We start from the raw sequence: 17863 nt of genomic DNA, 5'->3' as shown, positions 1-17863 counted from the left end.
TGTATATATCTGCTGACCTTTAAATCCAATCCCTGATGGCATGCCTCCACTATACAATCTCACTGCATCACTGCATCGCTGCATTTTTCTGTGTGCTGTGGAACACAAGTTCACCTTGTGCTGGAGATAATGACTTCTCTGTCACTGGATACAGTGTCATGATGACACTGCTGTTTTTGGTGTGGGAAATAAGGGATGATGCACATACGTGCATCCGAAGATGGAGGTGTGTGACAGGTGTGTGTTGGGCAGGACAGACGAACACCATCAGCAGTTGGCATTGCTGCCTTGACTATTCCTCAGAAGTCATGTTGCTCTGTCATCTTCATCCATTGCTGTTCTTCTCTGGATGAATAGCATGTTCAGGAGATCACAGGTAATGTTGTTAGAAGCTTTTGGCTGAGCCGGCCCACCTCACTGAGCTCTCCTGCACATTCTGATATTGCACTAACGGCTGTTTGAGGGCATGCCTGGATTTGATCCCGGTGATAAAAGCATGCTTGCTGGGGGGGGGGGGGGGGGGTTGGTGCTTGGGTAGGAGCATCAGTAGTGGGGCCCTTCACTGGCTGGATACAATCTCAAGTTGAAGGTACAGTAGATTTCTTTCAAGTGAAATTAACCTGAGGTGTGTGTGATCTCCACAAGGAGTCTCCAAAGTGTCAAAAGCTGAAGAAGAAATCAGTGAAACTGCTGGACTGCTTATATGAAAACGTTCTATACCAGAGCCACTATAACACCTTCTGCTAATACCTACTTTAAGAAGTATAAACATCTTGTACGTATTATGTCTAATCATGTTTCTGTGATCTACAATGGACCTCTTGGGGAGAGTTCACACACATGCCTTATTGTTCGATGGTAAATGCACTGACTGTGCAACCGTATACTGCCTTCCTGATGTCATGACAGAACAAATAACAATTATACTTGAGTTAATCAAACCACTCGTTATAATTCTATCACCAGTGCTGATAGTTTCTCTTTGAGGTGTCTGCAAGAAAAGTTTTTCCCAAAGCAATCCAAGCTGTTTCCCAACTTTCCCTCAAATGGGTGAAAAATGTATCTTTGATCAGGTCTAATGAACCATGTATGGGTAGATTTAGAGTTAGTAGTGACTAAAACGCAGACATATTTTAGCTCTGTACTGACTGAGCTCTTTCCATTTCCCAGTCAGTGCCCAGTCTGTGGGTTACGGCCACCACGGCGTGTCAGTCTAATACCAGTGTTAGATTATGAAAGTGTAATCCTCACGTCAGGAAGAGACTGGGAATCAGTCTTTATGTGTAAGAAGTTATCAGTAAAACAGTTTTACATTTGAGCCTCATTCTGTTAAAAACAAAATGACATAAAATTACCTTCAAGTTTATAAATGTACCAAAAAATATACAATAAATATCTCCATCTCCATCTTCATCCGCTTTATCCGGGACCGGGTCACGGGGGCAGCAGCCTAAGTAAAGAGGCCCAGACCTCCCTCTCCCCAGCCACCTCCTCCAGCTTATCCGGGGAACACCAAGGCGTTCCCAGGCCAGCTGAGAGATATAATCTCTCCAGCGTGTCCTGGGTCTGCCCCGGGGCCTCCTCCCGGTGGGACATGCCTGGAACACCTCACCCAGGAGGCGCCCAGGAGGCATCCTGGTCAGATGCCCGAACCACCTCAGCTGGCTCCTTTCGATGTGGAGGAGCAGCGGCTCTACTCTGAGCCCCTCCCGGATGGCCGAACTTCTCACCCTATCTCTAAGGGAGAGGCCAGCCACCCTTCGGAGGAAGCTCATTTCTGCCGCTTGTATCCGCGATCTCGTTCTTTCGGTCACTACCCACAGCTCGTGGCCATAGGTGAGGGTAGGGACGTAGATCGACCGGTAAATTGAGAGCTTCGCTTTTACACTCAGCTCCCTCTTCACCACGACGGACCGGTGCAGCGTCTGCATTACTGCAGCTGCAGCCCCAATCCGTCTGTCGATCTCCGGCTCCCTTCTCCCATCACTCGCGAACAAGACCCCGAGATACTTGAACTCCTCCACTTGGGGCAGGAACTCATCCGGAGACCGGAGACAAAGGGCAGCCCTGGCGGAGCCCATCACCCACCGGGAACGAGTCCGACTTATTGCTGGCAATGTGAACCAAGCTCTTGCAACGGTTGTATAGGGATCGAATGGCCCGTAACAATGGGCCAGACACCCCATACTCCCGCAACACCTCCCACAGGACACCCCGAGGGACACGGTCGAATGCCTTCTCCAAGTCCACAAAACACATGTAGACTGGTTGGGCAAACTCCCATGCACCCTCAAGTATCCTGGAGAGGATAAAGAGCTGGTCCAGTGTTCCGCGACCAGGACGAAAACCGCATTGTTCCTTCTGTATCCGAGGTTCGACTAGCGGACGAACTCTCCTCTCCAGCACCCTGGCATAGACTTTCCCAGGGAGGCTGAGGAGTGTGATCCCCCTGTAGTTGGAACACACCCTCCGGTCCCCCTTCTTAAAGATGGGGACCACCACCCCGGTCTGCCGGTCCACAGATAATACCCCTGATCTCCACGCAACATTGCAGAGGCGTGTCAACCAGGACAGCCCTACAACGTCCAGAGCCTTCAGGAACTTGGGGCGGACCTCATCAACACGAGGGGCTCTGCCACCAAGGAGTTGTTTAACTGCCTCAGTAACCTCCCCCCCGGAAATTGGCGGGTCATTCCCCTCATCCCCAGACTCTGCTTCCTCCTCGGAAGACGTGTCAGTGGGATTAAGGAGGTCCTCGAAGTATTCCTTCCACCGCCTGACAATTTTCTCAGTCGACATCCGCAGCGCTCCGCCAGCACTATACACAGTGCAGGTAGAGCACCGCTTTCCCCTCCTGAGACGCCTGACGGTTTGCCAGAATCTCTTCGAGACAGTCCGAAAGTCTTTTTCCATGGCCTCTCCGAACTCCTCCCACACACGAGTTTTTGCTTCAGCCATTGCCCGAGCCGCATTCCGCTTGGCCTGTCGATACCTGTCGGCTGCCTCCGGAGTCCCACAGGCTAACCAAGCCCGATAGGACTCTTTCTTCAGCCTGGTGGCTCCCTTCACCTCTGGTGTCCACCATTTGTTTCGGGGATTACCACCACGGCAGGCACCAATTACCTTGCGGCCGCAGCTCAATGCAGCAGCTTTGGCAATGGAGACGCTGAACATGGTCCATTCGGACTCAATGTCCCCAGTCTCCCTCGGAATGCTGTTGAAGCTCTGCCGGAGGTGTGCGTTGAAGATCTCGCGGACTGGGGCCTCTGCTAGACGTTCCCAGCACACCCTCACTACGCGTTTAGGTGCACCAGGTCTGTCCAGCGTCCTCTCCCACCACCTGATCCAACTCACCACCAGGTGGTGATCAGTTGACAGCTCAGCCCCTCTCTTTACCCGAGTGTCCAGAACATATGGTCGCAGGTCTGCTGATACGATTACAAAATCGTTCATCGATCTTCGGCCTAGAGTGTCCTGGTGCCACGTGCACTTATGGACACTCTTATGTTTATTAGTTTCAGATGTAGCCATTCTTGTATTTTGCTTGTTTACATTATTGTATTTTGCACAACTCTGTTGCTTGTGAAGCTCGCACACAAGAATTTCACTCACATGTGCTGTACCAATGTACCTGCACATGTGATGTGACAATAAAAGTGATTTGATTTGATTTGATGTTCGAACAGGGTGTTCGTTATGGCCAAACTGTGGTTAGCACAGAAGTCCAATAACAAAGCACCGCTCAGGTTCAGATCAGGGAGGCCGTTCCTCCCAATCACGCCCCTGCAGGTCTCACTGTCTTTACCCACATGAGCATTGAAGTCTCCCAGCAGGACAACAGAGTCTCCAGGTGGAGAACCTTCCAGCACCCCCCCCCCCCCCCCCCCCCCAGGGACTCTAAGAAGGCTGGGTACTCCAAACTGCCACTCGGCGCATAAGCGCAGATGACAGTCAGGACCCGTTCCCCGACCCTAAGGCGCAGGGAACAAACCCTCTCGTCCACCTGGAAAAACCCCAACGTACTGGCAGCAAGCCGAGGGGATATTAGAATACCCACCCCAGCCCGCCGCCTCTCACCAGGGGCAACTCCAGACTGAGACAGAGTCCAGCCCCTCTCCAGGAGACTGGTTCCAGAGCCCAAGCCATGCGTAGAGGTGAGCCCGACTATATCTAGCCGGTACCTCTCAACCTCACGCACTTACTCAGGCTCCTTCCCCACCAGAGAGGTGACATTCCATCTCCCTATTGCCAGTCTTGGCAGCCGGGGGTCAGTCCGCCAGGGCCTCCGCTCCTGGCCGCCACCCGGCACACAATGCACACGACCCCTATGGCGCCTCCTGCGGGTGGTGGGCCTGCGGGAGGATGGACCCATGTCTCCTCTTTGGGCTGTGCCCGGCCGGGCCCCATGGACTAAGGCCCGGCCACCAGACGCTCGCCCTCGGGCACCCTCCCCGGGCCTGGCTCCAGGGCGGGGCCCCGGTAACCCTATCCCGGGCGGGGTAAACTGTTCCCTCGATATTCTTTTCATAAGGGTCTTCTGAATCGCTCTTTGTCTGGTCCCTCACCCAGGACCAATTTGCCATGGGAGACCCTACCAGGGGGCAAAAGCCCCCAGACAACATAGCCCCTGGGATCCCTGGGACACACAAACCCCTCCACCACGATAAGGTAGCGATTCAAAGAGGAGTACAATAAATATACATTCTAATAAATACCAATTCATTAGAATAGCGATTTATATTACAAATAAATATCAACAGGTTCAAGATGATTACAGTGAAAAAATACAAATGATATTAGCATTATTTATCTAATTTATTATTAATTTATCTGAGTCGATGAGACACGAGGATCATAGGGAGGAACAAGACCTAAGAACTAGAAATCAGGAAATCATTAGAAACCCTGAATCAAAGAGCATAAACACTGGGTCCCACGTAGCCTAACACTTTGGACGAAACACATTACGAGACAACATCTGTCCTCCTGATGACAGAAGAATAACGTGCATGGATCCTTGGAATGAGATGCTCTCAAATGAGGACTGTGATCTTGCAGGGAATTCCTCGAGTGTTTCTGCTCAGGGATTCTTTGACTTCTCATGCATATGCATGCGTGTGTGTATACATGCGTGTGCGTATGCATGCGTGTGCGAGTAAGCATGTGTGTGTGCGTCATTGTTCATCGTTGTGTTTGACGTTCCTGCTACCTTGTCTTTAACCCTCTGCTCTCTCCTCCTCTTTTGTAGTCGAGCTTACCGACTCCTTTGTGGCTTCTGGTTTCACTCCTACTCCTACTCCTTTTGGTTATCCTTCTCCTACTACCATTGCTCCTACAACCATTAGTACCTCAGCTACTCCCACTCCTACAACTACGACTTCAACCACTACTATTGCCACCACTTCTACTACTGAGGCAACCACTACCATCCTTCCAATGCTGTTCACCACCAAGCGTATTGACCAGAATGTGTTGGGTACTTGCTGTTGTCCCATTTTAGTTTTACTGTCTGTCTACCATTTGAATTGAACTGTCTTCTCCTACCTGAACAGTAAGCTACATCAGTGTTTCCTTCGATACGCTGTGCTGTACCTGCTGCACAAAAAGTGGGGAGTTGCTACAAAATACTGGGTTGTAGCCAGCAAATATCTTCCTGGTCAAGGAGCGAGAACCTAAACGTTTATTTCACAGAACATGATGGCTTTGAGTTTCAGTAGTTTGATTAGTACTTGGACACTGGCAGTGTTAGGACTGAAGTACCGTATTTTCACGACCATAAGACGCACTGTACTAAAAGGCGCAGTCTCAGTTATGTGTGCCATTACTGTATTTAACACACACATAAGGCGCACTGGATCATAGGGCGCATACAAGTACCGTATGCGTATTTAAAAATAAAGCAGGAGCAAAACTGAGTTTGGTACTCACATTTTTATTACCAGTAATCGTCATCATCAACAACACACAAGCATACAAGTGTGCGTATTTAAAAATAAAGCAGGAGCAAAACGAAGTTTGGTACTCACATTTTTATCATCAATCAAACCCATCGAAGTCCTCATCCTCTGTGTCTGAATTGAACAGCTGCGCTAAATCTCCATCAAACATGCCAGGTTCACTGTCTTCACTGTCAGAGTCACTTTCCGTGCCGTGCGGCTCCTCGGAAATGATGCCGGCTTTTGCGAAAGCTCGAACAACAGTGCCAGCAGACATGTTAGCCCAAGCATCTACAATCCATTGGCAAATTGTGGCGTAACTCGCCCGGCGCTGCCTTCCACTCTTGGTGAAACTATGGTCTCCATCGGTCATCCATCGCTCCCAGGCCGCTCGCAGCCTTACTTTGAACGGGCGGTTCACACCGATGCCCAGCGGTTGGAGTTCCTTTGTCAGGCCTCCCGGAATGACAGCAAGCTCACAGTTCCTTTGTTTCACTAGTTTTTTCACATCGGCTGTGAGATGGGCACGCATAGAGTCACAGATTAAGAGCGATGGTGATGCGTGGAAAAAACCACCTGGTCTCCTTACATACACCTCCCTCAGCCACTCTTTCATCATTTCCTCATCCATCCAGCCCTTTTCATTTGCCTTAATGATGATTCCTGCTGGAAACTTCTCTTTAGGCAAAGTCTTTGGCTTAAAAATCACCATAGGCGGCAGTTTCTGTCCATTAGCATGGCAGTCAAGCACAACAGTAAAAGAAGACTTTTCATACCCCGTTGTGCGTATCGCTACCGTGCTGGTCCCCTTCTTCTCCACAGTGTGACTCACCGGGATGTCAAAAGTGAGCGGGACCTCGTCCATGTTTGTGATGTGGCTGGGCTGGATGTTTTTGTCGCCGGTGTGCTGCAGTAGGAGCGGAAGATGGCCAGCTTTTCCTTATAATCCGCTGGAAGTTGCTGCGCTACCGTAGTCCTGGTCCGGCTGGAAAAATGGCACCGTTTCATAAAAAGTGAAAGTGAAACTGCTTTTAGCCGAATGGTGACCGTCGAAACGCTTCTCCCGCTCGTTCTTTGCTCGATGATCCACCGCTCGAGTCTTTCCTCCAACTCGGGCCACCTCGCCTTATGTCCGCGGAAACTCAGCTGCGTTTTCTTGACCTGCCGGAGCTTGTTTTCTAGCTTCCTCCATTTGCGAACCATCGATTCGTTAATCTTAAATTCTCTCGCCACTGCTCGATTTCCATGTTCCTCCGCGTAGCTGATGGCCTTCAGTTTAAACTGTGCTTCATAAGCGTGTCTCTTTGCCATTTTCAGGGTTGCGCCCACACTTCACCCTTTAGCGTTCTCATGGTGTTCTCTACTACGTCCTCCTTACATCACACAGGGCGCACTGCGCTATAGGGCGCGCCGTACTTTTTGAAGAAAATCTAAGACTTTTAAGTGCGCCTTATGGTCGTGAAAATACGGTAATCGCTAACTCAGAAGTAAACATTACAATTCATTCATTCATGAACTTAAAAAAACTATGCAGATATATTTGGGTGGGGGGGTGAATATAGTTTAATGCTCTTAGTTTGATTTTGAGCAAAGCATGGAGTCTGTTTTGTTGTAGGAAGACTTGTGCAAGGCTAGCAGTCTGCACGGGTCCAAACAGAGCCCTGTGTGTGGTTGTTGTAACTGTGCCCTCTCTGCCTCTTGCTTCCAACTTTGAACCCTTTGTCCCCTACCCCACCCCCCACCTACCCTACCTTGTGTAGTGGCTTCTGGGCGAGAGATCTGGAATTTGACGGTGGAGCCTAACAGTAACTACGCTAAAGTCAGCTGGACGCACAACTTCCCGGCCAGCAGCAGCGATTTTGTACTAGAGTTCACTCTGGACAGTAAGAAATCAGACCAAGCTCAAACTGCGCTACTGAGATATAAACTGTGAACTAAATGTTCTGACTACAGAGTAGATCTACAAGGATAGTGAAGTAAAACCGGAGCTTCAAGGTGCAGAGTGTAGGTGGAGCTGAACAGGTAAAACCAAATGTTATCACACCATTTGTACATTACGGGAATACAGGACACTACAGCCTGGTGGCAAGGAGGAGCCCGGATCCAGGTTTGAAGTTCTCATAAGCATCTTCAAACCGAACATTAGAATGAAATAAATAGATGTAGTCAACATAAACGTCTGTTTGATACTGTGTGTGCAAGCTTGAGGTCAGATGGTTCAAATTGGCTTCCTTTTTGCTTTTTATAAGTGCATTCTTTTGCTAACAATTCACACGTAATCAGCTTGAAAAGACCTAACAATATATCATTTAGCTGCAGTAACACAATCTATAGTTAGATTTTAATGTGACTGGATGAGAGGAAAACATCTGGATGTGCAGTAGCAGTCTTGAAAATGTTTTCCAGATCAGCATAATATTGATTTTAGTCACAACAGAAATGGTACATCTCAATGTAATTATATTCAGATGAAAGATTAAATTTTGTTCCATATACTTCGCAGTTACACGTTAACTGAGAGCCGTTTTTAGGCAGCATCTGCAAAATTATTTTCCCTCTCACTCTTTGGTTCTGCCTGTTTGAGTGCACCATGTGCATGGATCTATGAGTTCTGTTGCCTTTCTTTGCGTTGCTTTTGTTGGCCCGGCGCTGGGATGGGCTGCTTTCTTTGAACGGCTGTTTAACTGTGTCTTTGTTGCTCACCAAGGCTGCCATACTCACTTGCTTGGTATGAAGTGCTGTGTACTCTGGCTTTTAATCATCCCACCTTTTCACAGAGCAAAATTGGGTAGCTCTGATCAGACATCTCAGTTACTGCTGTTTGCCTCAGCCCAGTCTATAAAGTCTGGAGCAGAGAAAGGATGGAGATGTGTTTGTGTACTTGTGCTGAGATTTTAATTATTAATGTCTGCGTGTGAGGAAAGGAAGTGATGTGATTGGTCTGATGCTATCCACTTCTCTCACCCATCCCTGCACTGTCAGGCTGTCAGGATGTGAGATCTAGACTTTTCTTTCATACAGACTCTTGATCCGTGGTAGGTCATGTTTGAGGACACAGTGTATGTAACCCTGATAAGATAAACCACAGCAGGCCTAACGGGAGATCTGTCCAGCCAGGGTGTGTTTGTTTTTAGGTTGACTGAGACAAAGGAGACGCTTCTTCTCTCATTTTTGAGACAACAGGGATGTTCACTTACTATGTTTCAAAAAACATAGTAAGTGATATAAATAAATCTTAACCTCTTCCAACCTATTGTAGAGTAAGATGAACTCGTGTAAAGTAGTAAAGCTGTTTATAATGTGTGTTTATTGATTTTATTAAGACTCTTTCAAAAGAGTCCACATTTTTTTTCGTTTATTAAGTTTTTTTTGTTTGTTTCCAATTGAGAATTAGCTAGCTACTGGAGCTAACCAGCGCTAACTACAACCCAACAGTAAACAGGAAGTACCAGGGCTGGACTGGGACAAAAAATGGGCCCGGGCATTTTGACTAGAGACCGGCCCCCCAGGTATTATAGGAAAAGCCATGAAGCCTTTGAATGAAAACAAACGCTGCTGTGACAGTGATGCACAGTCTTGTTGGTATATGTATGATTTCTATACGTTTGACATCAGATTAAAACTTTGGTCGTAAGATTCAGATAATTATTTCATAAAAGTGAGACAGTTTAAATGAGAATAAGAAAGAAAAGTATTTCTTTGTGCCCCCCTCTCCCTGTTAATGCCCTACCTGCCCCCCTTTGCTAGACCCGCCTCTGCACAGTTACCAGCTGTCAGCTGCTTAGAAAAGGATCCTGGTGTTATTTGTCTCTCAGAAACAGTTCATAACTTCAACTCATTCATATCAACCCTCTGCTGGTTTCCTCTTTCTGGCGCAAAGTGGGTGATAAACAAACAAGAGCGAAAAGCCAATCAGCTGATCACTGATCAGTTTCATGACTGAAGTAGCAACAGGAGAGAGAGGGGGGAGAATGAGAGGAGAAGAAGGCAGCTGTGCAGCAAAGACAGAATAACTCCAGCTTTGTGTCTTTTTCCATTGTAGCTGAAGTCCGGGACAAACTGTTCCTTTTCACCTCAATATGAAAGGTGTAATATTTTCTCTGACTGTAAAAAGTCAGCATAACGAAAATAAACTGCACCTAAACTTGGTTTATATCTGACCCAGATAGACTTCAGCTCATAACTTCTTACTTGAAGTTCAGTTCACCTGACTCTCCGCTCGGCGGCCGCCTCGGGTCTCTCCTGTTCTGCTGTTGTACTCTACTTTATACGGTTACAAAAACAACAAAGAAAGAAAGAAAACAAGAAAACAAATCCCAACAGGGTTTTAAATGCATTGAAGAAATTGTATTGATACTATCTCTACTCAATACAGAATGCATGTAGGTCAGGTCATAGACTTTACGACATTACGACAGGAGTGCATTATTGATGCTGGTGGGTTAGGGCTACCGAGAAGGCCCCGCTACATGTCGCTACAGGTCACGAACACGTCCCAACACACTGCCCGAACAGGTTACTAACCCTGGACAACCTGTCCCCAGAGTTAAGGGACGTATCTGGCAGAGCTAGCCACAAAAACTGCCACAAACTGCCTTTTTATGTTTGATTGTTATACTTAAAAAAAGAATGTGGAGAATATATTGTTTAGGAAAAGGATTGGGTTACTTTGATTTTTTTACAGCTGCTTGAAAACAATAAACTAGCATTTAAATACACTGTTTTCAAATAGGGCTGACTGTCATGAGGATAATTATTTAGCCACATACACAAAAGAAAGACGTGGCAGATGGATATCATTTTACAAATGACAAAAAGCCTTTCTCATAACACTTCACTGACTTTTGTCAAACAGCATGTTCTTTGTGTGTCTGTGCTTTCTTTGGCTGGTTTGAGGACTGCTGTAGCATGGCTTGGTAATCACCCATGTTGGATGACTTTCACTTTGTGTGGCTAACAGCATGGTGCATGATGTCACTTCATGCTGCCTCTTCAGAGTGTGTCTCATTGGCATGACAGACGTGTTTCTGCTGAAAACGTGCAGGCTGTCATCACTGCTTTCTGCCTGGACCTTAGAGATAGGAGGGGGTCTGGTGTCTAACTGAGACGAGCAATGTTTTGCCACCTGACATAGATTTAACTCAAAGTGCTTACATTTTAAAATCCTGTTTAGTAGCATCTTCTCTCAGTATGAAGCTTTATGTCACTGGGTTGGTTGTTTGGTTGCCGTCAATAGACTTGCTGTTAGCTGACTAGTAACAGAACCAATAACCTGGGGAAAAACAGGGACAATAAAAGCAGTTTAAGGGGGTCGCTTTTGTTCTGCACCTAGCTGCAACAATGGGTTTTAAATCAAGCCTATACTGTCCACTTTCACTTTATCACTTAAGCAGTCAGCGGTTCTTTGTTGTTTGGCTAGCTGCACTGACTTGGGAAAATCTGCCTGCATTGTTCGGGCTACAAAGTACTTTTTAAATGAAGACTGTTTGGATGAGAGACCAACTAGCTTGAGCCCAATACTGCAGCCTTTCCTCGACAGGCCGGGTGCAACGAGCCGCACAATTAGCTTGAAAATAAAGTGTTCGCAAATTATGATATAATATATGCGCTATTTTATATAATAAAATATGCTCTTTTTTTCCCAAGCACATCAAACAGTTCACTGTGTTTCTTATTAAAACACGATCCAAAGGAGAAAAAGCCTCCGTGTTAAAGTCTCCTTCGCCTAAATGTAGGTGAAGGAGTACTCCAGTCTCCAGGGGTGTGGAACCTCCACAAAGTCTCGGGGAAATATGCCGACGCGAGAACTGCTACATAATGTAACTGGACATACAACAGCTTGTGGACAAAGTTTCCAGTTTAGATGTTATTCTTTTTTGTTGAGGCACCTTAAGAAGTTAATAGAGACAATACAGTTCATCATTTCTTTAAGTAGTCAGTATACCGATCCACACTCGCTTCCAGTGATCGCTGCCCGAAAGTGATTTCCAGAATTTTTCAAAAGAATGATTTCTGGAAATTAAACTTTTATGAAAGAATATCAAGTAGTTTACAGCCAAAAAGAACATTCCCATTGTAAAGTAGCTGCTGCAAAGTGACTTTTATCCAGGTAAAAAGTGTTGTTGACATTAAAAATGTCTTATTTGAAGAGAGATGGAGGGTATCAGACATTGAAACAAATGTAATATCGCAGTTGTATAAACTTACCTGATAATCTTGATAATGCTTTCCTGTGAAAGAACGATGCAGACAAACCCCGCAGAATTTCAAAGGTCTGCTTATGTCCCACGGAGTTACTGGTTTTGTTGCTAGTTTGTGAACATAAACTAATGCAGAGTAGATCTATTGATGGTAACCAGCACCAACGTTGTGTACTGACAGAAGACGGTGCTGAACATGTTTTAAAACATGCTTTTCAGCCGATTGTATTCCAGTGGTTTTGCTTGACAGACAGTGGTCCTTGTGCCTCACTATTCCACTACTAGCAATGATCAGGATTCTGCAGGGAACTTGACCTTGAAGAAAAAAGTAGTCAGAGGGCCATAAAACAGTAAGATTAATCAGAACATATTGTCTGAAGTGAGAATTTCATAAAGTGTTGTGGCCAGGCATACATACTGTTTAATCCATATGTTTTACTAATTTAAAGAGATGAGTGAATCTTTATGGCCACTGTGGTCGCAGCATTGCTATCAGCCTCAGTTCAGCACCGCCACCCTGCTATCAGACAACAGCAGTCTCCCTGTAAAGCACTGTGATGCTGCAGACTGTTGTATGCCCGGTTTTAAAGTGGAGCGAAGGCCACACCCCTGGAGTGTGATTGGCCTCTTAATTGTGTTTCCAAGGTAACAAGACGAAGAAAGATGTAAAGAGTCAACAGCCCCCCATTAATGTGGTGGATCTCATCCCAGGCGTCGTGTATCACCTGAGAGTTTACTCCCATCTATTCAACAGTGTCAGCAGCAAATCTGTCACCTTTAAGACCAAAGCAGGTGAGACCACACCTGGCCGTGTGGAGCAAGGATGGGAGCCAGCTGGGCTCCTCTACGTATTTGACACAAGTAATATCTACACTGACTAAGTCAGTGCAGGGCGGGTTGTCACGGTTTGTTTAATTGATATCTGTCTTGTTTTTTCCCAGCAGTAAACCTTCTACATTTGAAATGCCTCAGATTTAGAGGGCTTGTCTTTAGAAATGGAATCTACATGACAAGAAGTACAAGTTAGTTTAGATCGTGTGCTTACTTCTGGTAGTTCACGGCCCTGTGTTTTTAACCAACTAAAAAGTTCGACTTTGAAGAGATATATTTATTGCTTCTGTCTTGTGTGTGTGTAAAAATTAGAGATGGCACGATACCACTTCTTTATGTCCGATACCGATATCATAAATTTGGATATCTGCCGATACCGATATGAATCCGATATAGTGTTTTTAATCAATAAAACTGTTTTTTTAATATCTTGCTGCATTTTGTTCATACTCAAGTTTAAATAAACAACAACACTAAAGCTATTCTGTTATACCTGTATGCAAAAAATGCACTGCACCCAAAATATTTCACAGTTCAGCAACACTGATCAATCTAATAAACTTAAACCTGCTCCATCCTTCCTATTCTGGTATTTTAAAGAGTACTTAGCATAAATATTAAGCAACCTAACTAATAGGGTTCCAACTCCCAGCAAAAACAAAAATAGGGAACCACCCCCCACCCTCCACCTCATGATGCTTAATCGACGTAATCAACTTTAATTTGATGCAGTGTGAAAAAAAATGCACAGAAATCAATTATTTTTCAAGAATAATTAAATAGATTCAACATCTTTCTTGCACGTTGTCACAAGTTTTGTGAGGTGCTTTTTTGATATTTAATGGATCGGATTACATTTTTTATTTTTCTCTGATATCCGATCCAGTAATTTAGGTCAGTATCAGACTGATACGTAATATCGGATCGGTCCATCTCTAGTACATATATCTGTATATATATGCAGATATATGTTACTGGTCCAAAGTTTTAGAACACCACTATTTTAATGCCTCATTGCACTCTGAAAACAGCTCTGGCACTTATGTTTTGGGTGGTTGATGGGGCTGCAGGGTGCTGTGGTAGCTGTTTTGGTTCAGGGGGCCTCTCACTGTGTACAAGTCACCGACCCTGGATCCACCAAAACAGCCCCTTCAGTAGTCCAGTGTCGGTGTTTCATGGCCCAGACGAGCCTCTTTGTCTCATTCTGACGTCTGGCTTTCTTGCTGCAACTCGTCCTGTCAAACCTGCAGCTCGAAGTTTCTCTTCACAGCTGAAACTGAGACTTTCTCACTACGACCATGATTAAACTGCTTGAAGCTGTTGTCCTGTGAGCCGCCGTCACACAGCTGTTAACTCTCAGAAACTTGTCCTCTGATTCAGTCGTGTCTCTGGGTCTGCAGACCTCCTCCTGTCACAGTTTCTGAGCCTTTGGCTGAAGGAAGCTGGACTCACTGTCTCTCTGCAGGACAGACCTGCATTTATAAGTGTTATGATGGTCTGTGTCTCTTCCATTGTTAAATTTTGTAGCAACACTCTACTTTCTGGAGTACTGTTCAGCTGATGCTCACGAGAGTACATCAGTGTGTCCCAGCACTGCTTTGTGCAGACAGAGCGGGGAGTAATCCAGAAAAGCTGGAACAGCTGTAGGAAGTACCAGCAGCAGCTTTCAAGGCTTGATCAGCCTCCATTGCTGCAGAACAGATTTAAACTGTTAGCCCATGTTGTCCCTGAAAAAGGCCTTTTCGTATGTGCACATTAGTTTTCAGTTTGGGGTAAGCTTTGTTTTTAACCACTTCCCTTTGTACCATTTCGATCTATTCGTTGGACTTGGATGACTTGAACTGCAATAAATTACTGGAAAAATCAGGGTGTTCCAAAACTTTTGACCAGTGCGGTATCCTTCTGGTGAGTTAAGACTAATGACTAAAACAAGCTGTCAGCTCAAGTCCCAAATATGGGACATGAACATGAAGCTGGGATAAATCAAGCACCGGTAAAAATGACTGATCTTGGTAGGCGGTTGGTACAGTTTGTCAACCAGCAGAGAAACTCCTCATGCAGGCTTACACAGTGACTGTGGCAGCTGTGAAACAAAGTCCCTGACTTGTTGGGAAAAAAGTACATTTTTCAGATTAAATCACACAGTGTGTGAATTTTTAGGCAATCACTTGACATGGACAGGATCATGTTCACTGCATCATCCTCACTGTTTTTGGGGAAATGATGACATATTGGTTCTGAGCTGTTGACGTCTGCTGAGTGCTCTGGGATGGGTTAGGGGGTTAACCCTAACCCTCCTCAGATAAATACTAACTCTCTTTGCGTTCTTCTTTCTTGTCCACTGTCTCGTCTTGTTTGTCTCTCTGACACGACTCCAGCCTACATAGACCAGGTAGACATAGCCACGCAGGGCTGGTTCATCGGATTGATGTGCGCCATCGCCCTTATCATCCTGATCCTCCTCATCGTCTGTTTCATCAAGCGGAGTCGTGGAGGAAAGTACCCAGGTAAGCTTCCCACAGCATTCTTATGCAAGTCTATTCTCTTGAGTGAAATCGTGCAGACAGTGGGAAGAAGTGATTATTGAATTTGTGGCGCCACACAGAGACTGAATATTCTTTAATGCCGAGAGGAAGAATATGTCAGTAATGTCACAGTTCATCCAGGTAGTTTCCTTTTAGAAGATCAATGGTCTTAATGGTCTTGAGAGTCGTGGGTATTTTAGCCAGTGCTGTCATATGTGGCTACAAGGACATAGTTAGAGCTAGTTACTGATTCCATCTCCCACGCCTCATGCCATTACACGTCTGGGTGGAAGGATGTTGTTGAGGTTTCATCAGCAGAGCATTTTCTGAAGCATCTGGGTTCAAGAAGCAGGTCTGTGTATTGTAGTGAATCAAACCTTCAACAAACAACAAGCAGTGAGCCTGAAAGGAATCTTTGCTCTGAGCGAATGTAAGCTAGTCTTACTTTGCTGTGTCTGCACCCAGGCAGAGGTCTGTTCTTGCAGCTCCTCTGGTGACCAGGTGATGATGCATCTCATGCAAACATTCAGCGTGTTGAAGGTGCTCTTGTTTCCTGATGGGCCACTAAACTACCACCTTGACTTTTTCCGTCTGTCCACTGAATTCAAGGAATGCCAGTGTGGTGTGAAGCTGTCTGCTTTGACATACAGTCTGTTTTCCCAGGACTGTGGCTGGGCCTGTGTTTCTGTGCTGGTGCCGTCCTAACACAAAGGGATTTCTGAGTAATACAAACAGACACGTGTGTGTAGAAAATAAGAAAACAATACCTGATTGATCTTCTTTTGCTGTGGATTGTAAATATGTGCTCTTCATTGGCTTAAAGTATAAATAAATATTGTTTTACTGAAGCAGCTATGACGAGAGGAAGAACAGCTGCTTACCAAAGGGCGAGTGGCACACTGCGCTGTGAACTCATGTGTTTACCTTTGACAACATCAAAACATGAATCAATATTGTCATGCACTTTTTTAAAGAAAGGAAAGCACACTGGTCTTTTTTATTTAAATATTTCTTTTGATAAGTGAAAATGGGTGGGTGGTTTCAGACGGGGTCTCTGGACAAGACAACACGAGGTGACTGAAGTCTTCTTAGATATCTTTCAGCGCAGTATGGAGGAAGAGCGGTCAGTTTTCCATTTGTTTCTCACTCTGACCAAGAGATGATGATAAAGATGATTCCTTACATCCAATTTTGTGAAGACGGCTGCCCCGCCTAGAGGTTCAATACTGAGCTTTACAGAACTCGTTTGTTTTAACCCTCCTGCCATCCTTTAAAAAACTCACACCCATCACCCTAGGGACCATTCTCAGCCACGCCATAAAAAGACCATATATCCATATTTTATTCCACTTTAAATTAGCCAACCTTGTAAAACTACTTCTCCCTGAAATATTCATGTAAAGTTTTAATTATATTTTCGTTGTTTTAACCCTTCAAATCCCAGTGTTATTACATGCCATTTAAGCCACCGCTTCCGAGTATTTTCCTCTCCAACGTCAGGTCCATAACCAACAAAATCGACGAACTGAGATTACAAATTGCAGTCAATAAGTGTGTACGGGACAGCAGCATAATATTACTCACAGAGACTTGGCTGCAGCCATCAATTCCGGACTCGGCTATTGAGCTAGCAGGCCGCACGGTTCACCGTCACGACAGGAACGGCCACTCCGGTAAGATCAAAGGAGGGGGTTTATGCATCTACACCAATGACAGCTGGTGCAAAAACACAAAGACTGTAGACAGCCACTGTTCCCCGGATTTGGAATACTTGACTGTGAAGTGCAGACCCGTCTACATACCTCGCGAGTTTACTGTTGTCATGGTAACGGCCGTGTATGTACCACCCGATGCTAATGCTAACTCTGCCATGGAGGAGCTGCACAAGACAATAAGCAACCAGCAGAACTCCCATCCAAACGCAGTGCACATTATAGCTGGGGACTTCAACCATGCCGATTTAAGGTCAGTATTCCCCAGATTTGAACAGCATATTAAATGTGCAACGAGGGGGAAAAACACATTGGATAAAGCCTACAGCAACATCCAAAAAGGCTACAGAGCAACCCCTCTACCACATCTAGGTTTGTCAGACCACATGTCCATGCTGTTGATCCCTGCATACACTCCCATTAGGAGAAGAGCCCCCCCAGTCACAAAAACTGTGAAAACCTGGCCAGAAGGTGCATCACATCAGCTGCAGGACTGTTTTGAAAACACAGACTGGAGCGTGTTCGAACATCAGGACCTTGAAGAGCACACAACATCAGTGCTCTCATATATTAACTTCTGTGTCAACAGTGTCACTGTGGACAAACGTCTCCGGGTGTATTCCAACCAGAAACCCTGGATGACTAAAGAGGTCCAGGTC

At 45.6% G+C, this 17863-nt stretch overlaps 1 protein-coding gene across 1 annotated transcript in view; it reads left to right on the top strand.

Annotated features, from left to right (window-relative positions):
- The window catches only part of nfasca (neurofascin homolog (chicken) a), a 112519-nt gene that overhangs the window by 81397 nt on the left and 13259 nt on the right, over positions 1–17863 (top strand). The window contains exons 28-31 of the mRNA XM_085352932.1: positions 5249–5476; positions 7697–7819; positions 12782–12928; positions 15346–15474. Of these exons, the coding sequence (XP_085209058.1) occupies positions 5249–5476; positions 7697–7819; positions 12782–12928; positions 15346–15474 (627 nt within the window). The remainder of the gene's footprint in view (positions 1–5248; positions 5477–7696; positions 7820–12781; positions 12929–15345; positions 15475–17863) is intronic.

The sequence above is a fragment of the Diplotaxodon limnothrissa genome, linkage group LG5 (genome assembly GCF_057381915.1).
Source record: "Diplotaxodon limnothrissa isolate DT_005_m linkage group LG5, D_limnothrissa_male_GT1.1, whole genome shotgun sequence".
NCBI lineage: Eukaryota > Metazoa > Chordata > Actinopteri > Cichliformes > Cichlidae > Diplotaxodon > Diplotaxodon limnothrissa.
The sequence above is the reverse complement of the archived record's forward strand: the minus strand, read 5'-3'. Positions and strand labels throughout refer to the sequence as shown.